This window comes from Oxyura jamaicensis, chromosome 14, assembly GCF_011077185.1.
Source record: "Oxyura jamaicensis isolate SHBP4307 breed ruddy duck chromosome 14, BPBGC_Ojam_1.0, whole genome shotgun sequence".
Taxonomy (NCBI): domain Eukaryota; kingdom Metazoa; phylum Chordata; class Aves; order Anseriformes; family Anatidae; genus Oxyura; species Oxyura jamaicensis.
Window position 1 is genome coordinate 578864 of NC_048906.1, and position 12400 is coordinate 591263.

General features: G+C 57.9%; 1 protein-coding gene across 1 annotated transcript; it reads left to right on the top strand.

Annotated features, from left to right (window-relative positions):
• The first annotated feature begins 465 nt into the window (after nucleotides 1-465).
• On the top strand, nucleotides 466-12120 carry LOC118174375 (heparan sulfate glucosamine 3-O-sulfotransferase 2-like). Its single transcript, XM_035339671.1, has 2 exons — nucleotides 466-572; nucleotides 10823-12120. Exons 1-2 carry the CDS (start codon nucleotides 481-483, stop codon nucleotides 11439-11441), a joined length of 711 nt encoding a protein of 236 aa, XP_035195562.1. The 5' UTR covers nucleotides 466-480; the 3' UTR covers nucleotides 11442-12120.
• The last annotated feature ends 280 nt before the right edge of the window (nucleotides 12121-12400 follow it).

The window sequence follows — 12400 nt, forward strand, 5'->3', positions numbered from 1 at the left end:
GGGGCCGCATCGCCACGGCGCTGCCGGTGCCCGCTGCCGGTGCCCGGTGACCGCGTCGGCGGGCGGGGACGGGTCCCGAGGCTGCTCCCGCCGCGGGTCGCGAGCCCATCGGCGCCGGCGCGTCCCCGGAGCGCCCGCGGGCACAGCGCACGGGCGAGGCTTTGCGCTGGCGGCCGAGCCCGCACCCGGCCGCGTCTGGGAGGTTCATCCTCACCGTCCTCCTCCTGAAGGGCCGAGCAGGGCGGGGGGAGGCTGCTCCCTGGTAGGTCAGCCCGTGCCCCAGCCCCTTGCGGCTCCCTCCCGTGAGGCTTCCGGAGCCCCCAGACCGCATGCACCCACCCTGCCTGGGCAAACGCCCCAGCCCCGTCCCTGCCGGCCCTTGGCACTGGAGCCAGTAGGGTAAAACAGGTTTCCCACCCGTCGGAAGAAACACCCGCCAGTGAGAAGGGGCCTCTGAAACGTGAGAGTCAAGCCTGCGGGATGGCACGGTTACTATCCCTGGTGCTGCAGCCCTGCTCAGGGTTCCTCAGAGCCCTTGTCCTCCTCCATCTCCTCTGTCTCAACTCAGACAAGTGAGTGTGTCTGCGATACCTAATACTTTGCAGAGAACAGTGAGTGCATCTCCAGCAGGAGATGGTAATCTCCTAATTTTAATTATTAGGAGATTAGGATTTTAATTTGAGTAAAGGCTTTTGAGGGCAGTTCAGCAGCACTCAGAGAGGCAGCGAGTGCCATGCATGGGCTCATCCCCGTCTGTGGCCCACACTCCATGCTGTGGGCAGTGTACTGGCCTCTGCCTGCAGTGTCCAGCCCAGCGGGCTGGCATTTGTTTGCTGTGTGTCATGACAAGCGCTGTGGGAGCTTTGGGCTGCTCTCAGGCAGGGCTAGGTGCTTGTGCGGGCATTGGGAAGCAGCAGAGGCTTTGTTAGCCCCCAGGTGCCTGTGAGCTTGCAGCAGGAGGATGCCCAGCACAGGCAGAGCATCGGAGCTGGTCGTGGGAGGCAGCCCATGGGGCTGTGCACCCTACTCTGCTCCCTTCCCCTCTCATGCACTTACTCCTCTGTCTCAGCACTGGTTTTCCAACAGAGATGTGCCCTGTCCCCAGGCAGAGCAGTGCTCCTTGGCTGCCAAATGGGTTGCGAGGCACCGTGATATGATGCTCACTCCCAGCTCTTCTGGGATCCCAGTATTTGTCTCCTTGCTGGCCAGACGTGAGTCATGCCTGTGGCGTCAGGACGCAGGTTTCTGACTGTGAGCAGGTCAGAACTGCTCTGTGTATCGCAGGGGTGGTGCTCCAGCCATTGGCACCGGCACCGCGCTCTGTGCTGGGGAGGCAGCTCAGGCACTGCTCAGGGAGGCAGTCAGCAGATGCAGGCAGCTCCACTGCTGAGTTATACTTGGGTCATGGCAAACCCTGCAGACGGATATGTTCCATTCCTTTTGCTGTGGTACTGCTGGCAGGTGACTGGAGAGCCAGCACAGGTGTGGGTGGAGTGCTCTGAAGCCGTGTCCATCCTAAGGGAACTGCAGCAAGCCCAGTTCCTCCTACCCTTCACCTGCCATTACCCCTCGGCAGGTTTGTCCCCCCATCCAGATGTCAGATGCTGTCACCTGTCTTGCATTGCCTGAAAGCAATCAGGAGTGATTCTGCACTACAGGCAGACGAGGCCAGGAGCAGCTTTGGCTAAAGGGCTCCGAAGCAGCAGGATGGGCGATGCAGCAGGACACAGGTCCTGCCAAGTGCCTCGCTCAGAGGGGAGCTGTGTGTGCCCAGCACCTGGCTGGGAAATGGCCTCTCCATCCAGTGTTCCACTCCTGCTCGCAGTCCTGGGCCCTGCAAGTTCTCTGGGCTTCGGCTCTTCCCCATGCGTGGTGGCTGCAGTGGGGTGTGGGGCTGGGAGCCCTGCTGGCAGCACGGGACTGAACCTCGTGGCACTGCTCCAGGAGTGGTGGCAGTGATGGGAGTGTGGCCGGGTGCTGCCGGGGCCTGGCTTTGTGTCTAGATCAATAGATCGCATTGGAGCAGTGGAGCTTCCAAATTACTTCAGATAAAACAATTAAATGACACTTCCCTGGTTTTATTACTTTTTTTTTTTTAACCTCACAAATGTGCCAAAACATAAGCGCAGAGGCTGCTAACGTATAAAGTGTGGAATTGATTTTACTTCTTGCAAGTGGAGCAATTAAATGTGGAGCAGGTCTAACCCACAGTGTGACGAGCTTGTGTCGCTCTGCCAAGACACCAAGGAGGCAGGAGCAGGGTCCTGGCAGCGGCCGTGCCCTGGGGAAGGGCAGAGCTGACACCACCGGCACCTGGCTGCAAGGGGCTGCCGGCCGGGACCGGCGCAGGGGCCGGCTGTTCCTGCTGGCTGGGAGAGGGGATGCGCCGTGCTCGGGGCGTGCTGGGGTCTCTGCAGGCAGCCAGAGCATGGGCTGCATGGAAGGGCAAAGGCTCCCCTCTTGTGAGCAGAGACATCAGCTTCGGGAGTCCCTGGCCCCTGTGATGGCCGAGCACTGGTGCAGCTCCGTCCTTCCCTTCTTGTGCTCCAGTGGGGAGCTGAATGGAGGGAGCAAGCAGGTCTTTGATGCAGGTGGGAGCAGCAAGAGAGCTGATTCCCTGTGATGTTCCCAAAACCTGAGCTTCTGTTTTCCTGTGTTTTCCCCTGACCCTGAGTTGGTCTGAAGTGGAGGTGGCCGAACCAGTGGCAGGGGAGATGTGATGCTGCTGTCCTTGCTGGCTCCCAGTGTCGTGCTTACTCACAGCTGCTGTTTCCGTGGTGGCTCCTGTAGCACCTCCTGTCTTCTCCCGGGGCAGCCTTGGCTCTTTCCTCTTGGAGACCGCACGCTTGAAGTGGGCCCTGAGCGGGACCCCTCTGCTCTCCCCCACACGAGACCACACAGCTCAGGAGCTGCCTGCTTAATGACAGCAGACCAGAAACACCCATGCCGTTCCCAATTCCCATCAGCCTCTCTAATCCACCTCATTAGCTAGAGACACACTACAGGAAAGGTATTTTTAGCAAGATCTGTTTTAAGACGACTGAAACCAAACAGCCAGCTACTGGGGAATATCGATTCATTACCAATCCTGGACTAAATGTTCGATACAGAGCTTTTCCTGCTGCAGGTTGTGTGCCAATAACCTTCAATATTTTCCAGAACACAGGGAAGACAGGGTCATTTAATTTGCAATTAACTTTGAACAGCAACCGTGGGTGCTGTTTGCCTCTCCAAGATTCCTGAGTAACTGTGAGATGCTCCAGCATTGTTTTCATAGAGAGGGGATTCTCCTAGCAGGTGGGGCTGCTCCTGCGTGGCCAGCACCGCCACATCGCGGTCCTCGGGGAGCTGAGCTGAAAGGCATTGGCGCCACGGGCAGCCCTGGGTGGCTCCAGCTGGGATGCAGCTGCGTGGATCCTGTCCCAGGACAGCACACCAAGCACTGCCAGCCTCCCCTGCCGTGCTCCTGGCTGCCCCGGGGAACAGACCCCGGGCAGGGAGGAAAAAGCTGCATCCCCCACGGCTGCGGAGGGAGCGTGCAAGCCCTGGCTCCCGCACTCCGCCTCGCTAATTGCTCTCTGCTAATGGCCAGGTTGGCTCACACACAAATGGGAGCCCATTAGGGTTTGCCCAACGACACTGACTGTTTTGTGGGCTTGACTGACAGTGCATTTTGCTAAAGTTAATTAGCAAGAAGAGAGGAAGGCAGCAAGCTTCAAGGATGCTTTGAAGTTTCCTTGACTTCAGAGAGTGCCCTGGCTCAGAGGAATGGGTGTGAACCTCTGGCAGAGGCTGGTGTGCCTGAGGAGCTGCCCTGCAGGCAGCGCCTGCCCTGGCCGCTGCCATGGGCCCGGGGTGGGCCTGGGGCAGCCAGAGCCCAGGGGCAGCCGGAGCCTGGGAGAACGCAGGGAGGTAAATCCTTGTAGGGCACCAGCTCTTCAATATTAATGATGCGTGCTCTCATTCTGTCTTCCATGACCTTGTTTGTAAACACTGCAATTTGTTCTAACCTTCGCTTCAGTAGCATGAAATCTCTCTCAGAACCTGGCGTGGCCATGGGCATGGATGCTCCAGGGAGCTGACTAGCTGCTGTGTTTGTTCTTGGTGCCAGCACACTGCCCTGTTCCTTTGCACGCTCACAAGCACTGGAATATCACCAAGTGAGCAACGCGTCTCTGACTGGAGCTTTCGGTTAGGGAGTCATTGCAGCAGCCGTGGCACGTTATGTGGTTTTTAATGAGTGTTCATTTTGGAAGTTTCACCTAAGAAAACAGTTGCTGTGGGAATGGCAAAGGGGGCAACCCCAGCCTTTCCCCGTGTGCTGCGGCCTCCCCTGGAGGCTGGTTTGCACAGGGCTGGGATGTGCTCGCCTGCGGGTTGTTCCCTGCCTGGCCTGCGGCTGCTGGGTGCTGGGAGTCAGTGGTGGGTGGCTATTGACAGAGATGGGAGTTACACCCAGGCTTGCGTGCGTGAAGGGCATCGGCAGTGTGCCCTTTGGAAAAGATTTTGTTGACTTAAAGGACACAGCAAATCTCTGGAGCATTTGAATGATTAAAAATGAATCAGCAACAAAGTTAATTACTGTGTTCACACTGCTTTTATGCATTGAAATGTCCCTCATTATCTGTCTGTGAGCACTGGTGTAAAATCTTTGAACATAAACATTTATTAAAGGGAGCTGATCCATCATTAAAACTCCGGACTGCCTTGGCGCAGGGCCCAGGTGTTCTCACGGTGTGGCAGGAAGGACACGGGACTGGGACAGGCTTTCCCTGGGTCATCCCTCAGGTCTTCATTTTCCCAGTGCGGATGACGGTATGATCCCTGAATGGGGCAGGCTTTAGGGGGACGCAGCCAAGTCCATCCTGCTCAGCTGAGGCAGAGGCAGGAGCCCTGCTCCCAGGGCCAGCACCCCCAGCCCTTGTAGCGTGGCCGTCCTCAGCAGGGGACACTGCCATGGGGAGGCCTGGGGGGGCCTGGTGACCGGGGCTGGTGCTCTGTGCCCTGTGGACTCCTCACAGTGCTCTGTAACTGCATGACCACCAGCTGCTAGGTGTCGGCTGCTGTATTGCTGTGTCCTAAAAGTCTGCTGCAATGTCACTCCACCAGAAGAGCTATTTTATCTTCCTCACACCTCAGTTTCTCACATGCTTGACCCAGTTTTGCTTAAACCTTCATCGAGCTTTGCTTGAGCTTTTGTCTACTGACAGCATCTGAAGTCCTGCCAAGCCCAGCACTGGCCCCACATGCACCTGTGGCACAGCACAGCACAGCACGGCACGGCACAGCATGGCATGACACAGCTCAGCACGGCACAGCAGAACCCCTCTGCACGGGCACAGGGCTCGGGGCCAGCCGGGGGCCGTGTGCCTGCTGCAGGCAGGCTCAGAGCAGCAGCCGCGCTTTGGGTCCCTGCGTCACTGGTGCCTGTCCTGGCACCCTGTGTGCCCCAGCCAGGCCGGCTGCATGGGAGCAGGTCTGAGGGGAGCCCAGCAGGTGCTGGGTGTGCTGCAGGATTTCACTGCCCACCCGGGCTCCCCTCTTCCCATGCCCAGGCAGCGTGTCCCAGCCGCAGGCGCTGAGCCCGTGACATCGGGTGGCTGAGGGAAAGCGCTCGGCCCTCAGCACAAGAGCCAGCACTTGGGATTTTTTTTTGCCAAATGAAACAGTTTGTTTTTATGCCGATGAGTGGATGAAGTCCAGGATTACACACACTTCAGTCTGCGGCCTCTGAGGAGAGCCCTGGATGTGCTCGCCAAATCCTCTGCACACAGCGAGCAGCAACAGGCAAATATTTACCCAGGAGCTGCCAGCTCTGCTGCGTGCTGCACGGGCTGCATGCAGACCCGTGCCGTAACGGGATTATCGAGTGCACGCTCCCCCACGCATGCTTATCTGCAATATCTCAATCATCTGATGAATTTTTGTACAAATTTATCCCTGGGAGAGCGTTTCACGCATGTTCGACATCAAAGCAACGTAGGCAGCAAGGGAGCGTATGTTTCTTTAATGTGGGAGCGTTGTAGGGCCCGCAGGGTGCCCAAAGGCAGATTATGAGAAAATTAATAATTCAGGTCTGGGAAAGGTGCTGGCGAGAAGTTAACTCCTTCAGGGCAGGTGCTGCCTTCGCAGCAGTGCAGCCGGGGCAGCCACAGAAGCAGGGGATGTCTGCGGCAGGGGATGTGCTGGCTTCTGGTGCTGCAGGACGGCCGCCAGCTCGGCCGTGCAGGGATGGGCCATGGCTTCTGCCCCGGGGCCGTGCTGCTGCCTGGCGCGGGGGAAGCGTCCTCCTGCGGCTCCTGCCATCCCACCTGGGCGGGCAGTCCCCTTGCTCCAGTAACATGGGCAAATACAGTCTGAGGGTTGGAAGCAGGCATTAGCACTCACATAAAATGTCACTAACGGGCTTTAAGAATTTAGTAACTACAATAAAAATAATCTCTAATTCAAGAGGAATTAGTGCTGTATCTCCAGCCAGATTAATGCATTGAGCAGGGGATTTGGCTGGTGCTGGGAAGCCCAGAGGGATTTCTGCATGTCCCTGGGGCGCACCCTGGGCTCACAGAGCAGCAGCGGGGCCAGGGCAGCCGCTCTGTGGGGCAGGCTGGGGACACAGAGGGATGGGGGCATGGCAGGCTGGGGGCACGGCAAGATGGGGGCACGGGGGCTGGAGGCACCTGCCCTCTCCCCACCACAGCAGCATCCAGGCTGACCTCCTCAGGGAGGGCTGGGGGGAGCCGGGTGATCGGTGTGTGCTTGGGCACCGCGAGCAGATGTGTCTGCAGCCCACGCCTGGCAGGCGGGGAGAGCTGCGATGCCCCTGATAATTAAATCCCTCTGATGGTCAGAGGGCTAGCCTTTCTGGCAAGCACAGTGAAAAGCAAATGAAGTGGAAAGCCTGTAGCTGCTGAAAAGCGTGTGCTGGGAGTGACAAGGGAGCTGCACCCCAGCGCTGCTGCTGGTAAGTGCCGCTGACACCTTCTCCTCGGAGGGGACCTCAGCGGCTGCCCCACCAGCCCCAGGAGGTGTCTCTGGTCCCTGGCTGCTCCCTGTGTGGGTGAGGGGAGAGGTGTTTCTGCAGCCCACGCTGCTTCTGCAAGGCCGGAGTGGAGTTCGCTCCACTACCTCCCTAATGATTTCCGTGCAGAGCTGCCCTGCTGCTCACTCAGCATCAGCTTTTTTAACCTCCTCCATTTCTGCTGCGTTGCAGATTCCCTTCACCAGGACAAAGTGCGGACGGCTTGTGCACACGCTGCCAGATGGAGAAAGCTCCCGTGTGCTTTCTCCAGCCAGGCAGTGCCGACCGGACGAGCACAGGGAGGGCCTGGTGTGACAGGAGCGTGAGCGGTGCTGTCACACTGCAGGGGGAGCTGAGCCCCTTGGTGGGGAGTCCTGTGCAGGGGAAGGCAGCACCAAAACCACCGCCCGTCCGTCCCGGGGCAGATTCTGCACTGACACAAGGGCGCCCTGTTCCCAAGGTGTCGGTGGGCCTGGCACACCTCTTTGGCCAGGGCTGCCAGCCCGGCAGCACAACCCTGGGGCAGCGGCAACCCCAAATCCAGCAGGGCACGGCTCGTCCAGGCGGCGCGGGGTACCCAGAGGGGCCCCAGCACCGCAGAGCTGTTCCTGCCGTGCCGGGGTGCGCAGCGCCGCGGGCCAGGTGCTGAGAGCCTTCAAACCTGAATGCACGAGCCAGAGGCTTAAAACTATGTGACATGCTATTTGTATGCAAATAACTTTGTGAATGCAGAAGTCCAAAAATATCATTTTAAAGTCAACTGTAATTAAGTTTGCAATGTATTTCCCAGCTCTTGCAGCTCTGGGGATCCCGCCGTTAACATAAAGATGAATGTGTGGATGACATTTCTCCCCCTTGCATGGTTTCACTGGTGATTTATTTATCTATTCAGGCTGTGTTTTGTTGTCTCAGCAGTCTCTGTTGTTCAGGAGGAGCAAACACTGGGAGTCCATTTAAAAAAAAAAAAAAAAAAAAAAAAAAAAAAAAAAAAAAAAAAAAAAAAAAGCTCGTCTCATTTCTGTAATTTACTATGCAGAGATTTTTTGTTTTTCATAATTGATTAGAACCTGTAATTTCATTTTTTAAATACATGGACCTAATAGCTCACGTAATGAAAGTCTAACAAGCCTGAAGATGAGCCATTAATGAAACAGCAGTTTTATGATTCTCCACCAATATATTGTAATGGTGATTCGCTTATAAAGCTGTCCTGCACTGATTTATGATGAAACTTGTTTGTGATATGGAGATACCAGCAGTGGTGCCTGGCACTAAATTAGCATTTCCTGACAGTCATTAAACAATGGGAATCATAATCTGGATTTATGGGGTTTGGAGCAGAGCAGTGGGAAAGGCCAATTAAGCCACGGCTGTGCTCAGGTACCTATGTAAAACATCCCTATTAATTTATGCTAGCTAATTAGTTCTCTTTCAAATGAGAAAACTGATCAAGAGCAAGTGAGGGCTGCGAGGCCAGCTGGACTGGGACCAGGCGGGTGCTGCCCCCACGGCCGCTGCTGCATCTCCTCACAGCTCAGTTTTCCATCAGGGTTCTTTCTGCAGACCAAGCCCAAAGCCGGTGGCAGAGTACCTTGTTCTAGGGACCCTGCAGGGACCACATGGATTTCCAGAGGGCCAAAGGATGCTTCCCTGGCGGTCTCTGGTTGGGGTCACCAGGCGGCCGCAGTGTTCCCAAGCAGCTGTGCTGCAGCAGGCCAGGAAGGCCTGGAGTCTGTGCAGGGTTATCCCATGAACAGATCAGTGCCTCGCTCCCGCCGGCTGAATTGCTGCAGACAGGGTTGCTGATGTTTGCTTTCCATGACTGCTTCTGTCCTGAGGCTGCACTGGGCCAGCACAGACATCAATAGATCCAAGCCTTGTAAGACAACTGTTGTACCAGCTCTTCCTCTGCCTCGCTGCCCGGGTTCCCTCGTGGAGGGGACACAGACCTGCCAGGCTGCAGGCATTCCCCTGCGCTCACAAGAGCTCTGCCTGTCCTCTCAGAAGAGCCTGGGGGGCCCAAGCCCCCTGCACACCAGCGGTTATAGCAGGGGGACACTGGCTGCACCCAGGGCTCACGGGCAGGGGCTGCACCTGGGGCCTCGGGCAGCTAGCGGGACGCTCCGAGCGGGGCACACGTGGATGCAGAGTGTTGAACGTGTGGACTGTTCCAAATAAACCCTTCTCAGAGGCACATTTCTCAGCTCGCCATAAAACTGTCCCCAGCCAGCGCTGCTTGTGCCTTACAGCTTGTGTTCTGCTGCACAATTAAATTGCAGTCGCTGAGCCACTAACTTGTACTGCAAAGTGGAAAAAGTAGCAGATGCTTTTGAGCAATAAACAGTTGAAATAAAAGGTGCCTGTGAGTACAGGAGACCCGCATGTGCCTGGGGTGCTGGTCAGTGCCGCAGCCACCTGCTTTTGGCACGGTTGTCCCCTGGCTCCTTCCAAAGCCCTGCAGATGGGGAGGAGAGCGGTGATCCCCTGCTCCTGGCCCACTAAGGACACCTTAGAGATGCTCTGTGGCATTTCCTGAGCTGGCAGACTGAGCTGGCACAGGAGCAGGCTGTGGGTGTTTGGTCAGGACAGCAGACACGGGGCAAGGTATGGCTGGCAGCACGGTTTGCAGGGCTGGGGAGCCCCGAGCCAGGCTGAGCCAGGCTGAGCTCCTGGAAGCCAGGTGAACCCGCTCCTCACTCCCAGGCAGTGCGTGTGATGGCAAGGCCCCTGCATGCCCACTGCTGGCATAGTGGCAGCAGGGCCCCGGGGTGCTGTTACCATCCTGGTGCAGGCACCCTGTGCTTCCTGCTGTGCCCCACGTCTGGCTGGGATGGATCTAATAGTTTTCTCTAGCAATACAAGGCCAACTTACAAATCTTTCCATCCCATTAGTTTTATTTGATTTGGGTGTTCACTTGTCGAAGCAAGTGATTTAATTAGCACTAAACTGGGCCCCAGCCCCTCGTGGCGCAGCGCCCCTGGGCTGCCCCCAGCACTCCTCGCAGCGGTGCTGCCGCCCGCCCTGCAGCTCTGCTTTCACACACAGTGCTGGGGCAGGAGGGCTGCATGCAGGCAGTGCTGATTGCCAGGCTGAGGGGCAGATAAGGGGCAGCTGTGGCCCCACAGGGGCTGGAGCCAGCACAGCCCTGGCTGGCACCTGGCCGCTTGCCTGTGGTGCCCACGGCTCAGGGAGTGCGGGAGCCTGGCTGCACTTTAATGTGATCAGGGAGGGGAGAAGCCAGGTAATTGCAGTAATTCCGGAAGGAGCCACTGTAATTTCTTGTGCAAATGGCAACCAGCGTAGTCATATGTGATAAAAGACTGAGCGAAGGCTGGCAGAGGCTGTCTCCTGGTTAATGCACCCATGGCAGCGATCAGGGCGGATGGCAGGACTGCTTGGCTTCATGGCTGCAGAATGAATTCACACACTTCCCTTAAACTGATGATGAATCTGCCACTGGTGGAGATGGAGCAGCCCTGGCTGCTGCACAGCACCAGCTCCCTGGCAGCTCAGCAGTGCCCTTCCATCCTGCCTGGCTGCAGCCCCCAGGACCTGCATGTCCCTTCTGACTGGAACACGCAGGGGCACTGGTGCACACCCCTGCCCTCTCTCAGGGCACTCAGACGGGACCAGGGGACGTGGCTGGGGCAGACCCTGCAGCGCTGCGGAGGGAGCTGTGTCCTCCTGCCCTGCCGGGACAGGGCACCCTGCCAGCCTCGTGCTGCACACACCGCCCAGTGCAGCGTGGGCAGCCACTGCGAGCGGCCCAGCTCCTTCCTCACCACAATCTTCTTTGCTTGCAGGAGCCTGATGCCACGAACACTCGACAGCCAGATCACGGTGGAGAAGACCCCCAGCTACTTTGTCACCAAGGAGGCGCCGCGGCGGATCTTCAACATGTCGCGGGACACAAAGCTGATCGTGGTGGTGAGGAACCCGGTCACCCGTGCCATCTCGGACTACACGCAGACTCTCTCCAAGAAGCCAGACATCCCCACCTTCGAGGGGCTGTCCTTCCGCAACCGCAGCCTGGGGCTGGTGGACACCTCCTGGAATGCCATCCGCATCGGGATGTATGCCGTGCACCTGGAGAGCTGGCTCCAGTACTTCCCCCTCTCCCAGATCCACTTTGTCAGCGGGGAGAAGCTGATCACAGACCCGGCTGGGGAGATGGGCAAAGTCCAGGACTTCCTGGGCATCAAACGGGTTATCACAGACAAGCACTTCTACTTCAACAAGACAAAAGGCTTTCCTTGCCTGAAAAAAACAGAGAGCAGCAGCTCACCACGCTGCCTGGGCAAGTCCAAAGGGAGGACTCACGTGCAGATAGACCCCGAGGTGATAGAGCAGCTCCAGGACTTTTACAGACCTTACAATATCAAGTTCTATGAAACAGTCGGGCAGGACTTCAGGTGGGAATAAGCACCCGGGAGCAGAGCTGTGGTGACGTGGCACTGCAGTCTTCCACGAGGGTGGCCTGTGGGGGCCAGGGCTGGGGCCAGGCCCTGCAGCCAGCCTGTCCCTCCTGGAAACCCCAGGCCCAGGCGGGACGGCAGGCCGGGATGCTGCAGGGTGAGCAGGGCTGGGGGAGCCCAGCTGGGGAAGACGCAGAGTCCTGCCGCAGCCACTGCAGGATGGGTGCCAGCAGGCACTGCCCATCCCAGCGGGTCGGCGCTGTGGTGGCCTGTGCTGTGGGGTCCTGCTCACTTGTACAGCCATGTGGTCCTGGGCCACGGCGATGGCCCCAACTTGCAGCCCGTGCACAGGCTCCTCCAGGGCACACCCCTCCTTGGCACCCCAAAGTGAACCAGGGCTCCCGGGTAGTCCCAGCCCCGGGGCGCAGAGGAGGCATCGCTGTCTGTGGGGTCAGGGCAGGCAGGGCTGCAGCCGCTCTGCTTCGCCCATCACTGCAGCACGGCGTGCAGCCACGAGGGTGGTGAGATGTATCTGCTTGAAGAAAAACTGTCTTTGAAAAATGTTGTACCAATATTTTGTCCTGTGAATAAAGCACAGAATCCTGCTGTTACGGGTACTTTAGTGGCACTAGCATCCTTGTTCAGCATGTGATCTCTTGTGTAAATAAAAGCGGCTACCACCGGTCCTTATGCATGGGCTTTTCTTAGGGCAGGCCCATCTGTGGGCTGGGGCAGCCCCATGCCGCCCCACTCCCCTTGCTGTGCCGCTGGGGCTGGTGGAGAAGTGGGCAGCGGCGCAGGGCAGGACCAGAGGGAGGGAGGGAGGCTCAGCCCTGCACAGTGAGAAGGGAGCCTGAGCACATCACTCAGGAGCACCATAGACACCTCAGCGCCAGTACTGCCTCCTGGCAGGCTCTGGGTGTGGGCTGTGTTACATGCAAGGGACGGTAATTTATGTTGGAACTT

What these genes read in the sequence shown, in the direction of transcription:
- LOC118174375 (XM_035339671.1), top strand. Translation starts at nt 481, where the DNA reads ATGGCACGGTTACTATCCCTGGTGCTGCAGCCCTGCTCAGGGTTCCTC. An exon ending in CTCTGTCTCAACTCAGACAA is followed by an intron (nt 573 to 10,822) that starts GTGAGTGTGTCT and finishes CTTTGCTTGCAG; the next exon opens with GAGCCTGATGCCACGAACAC.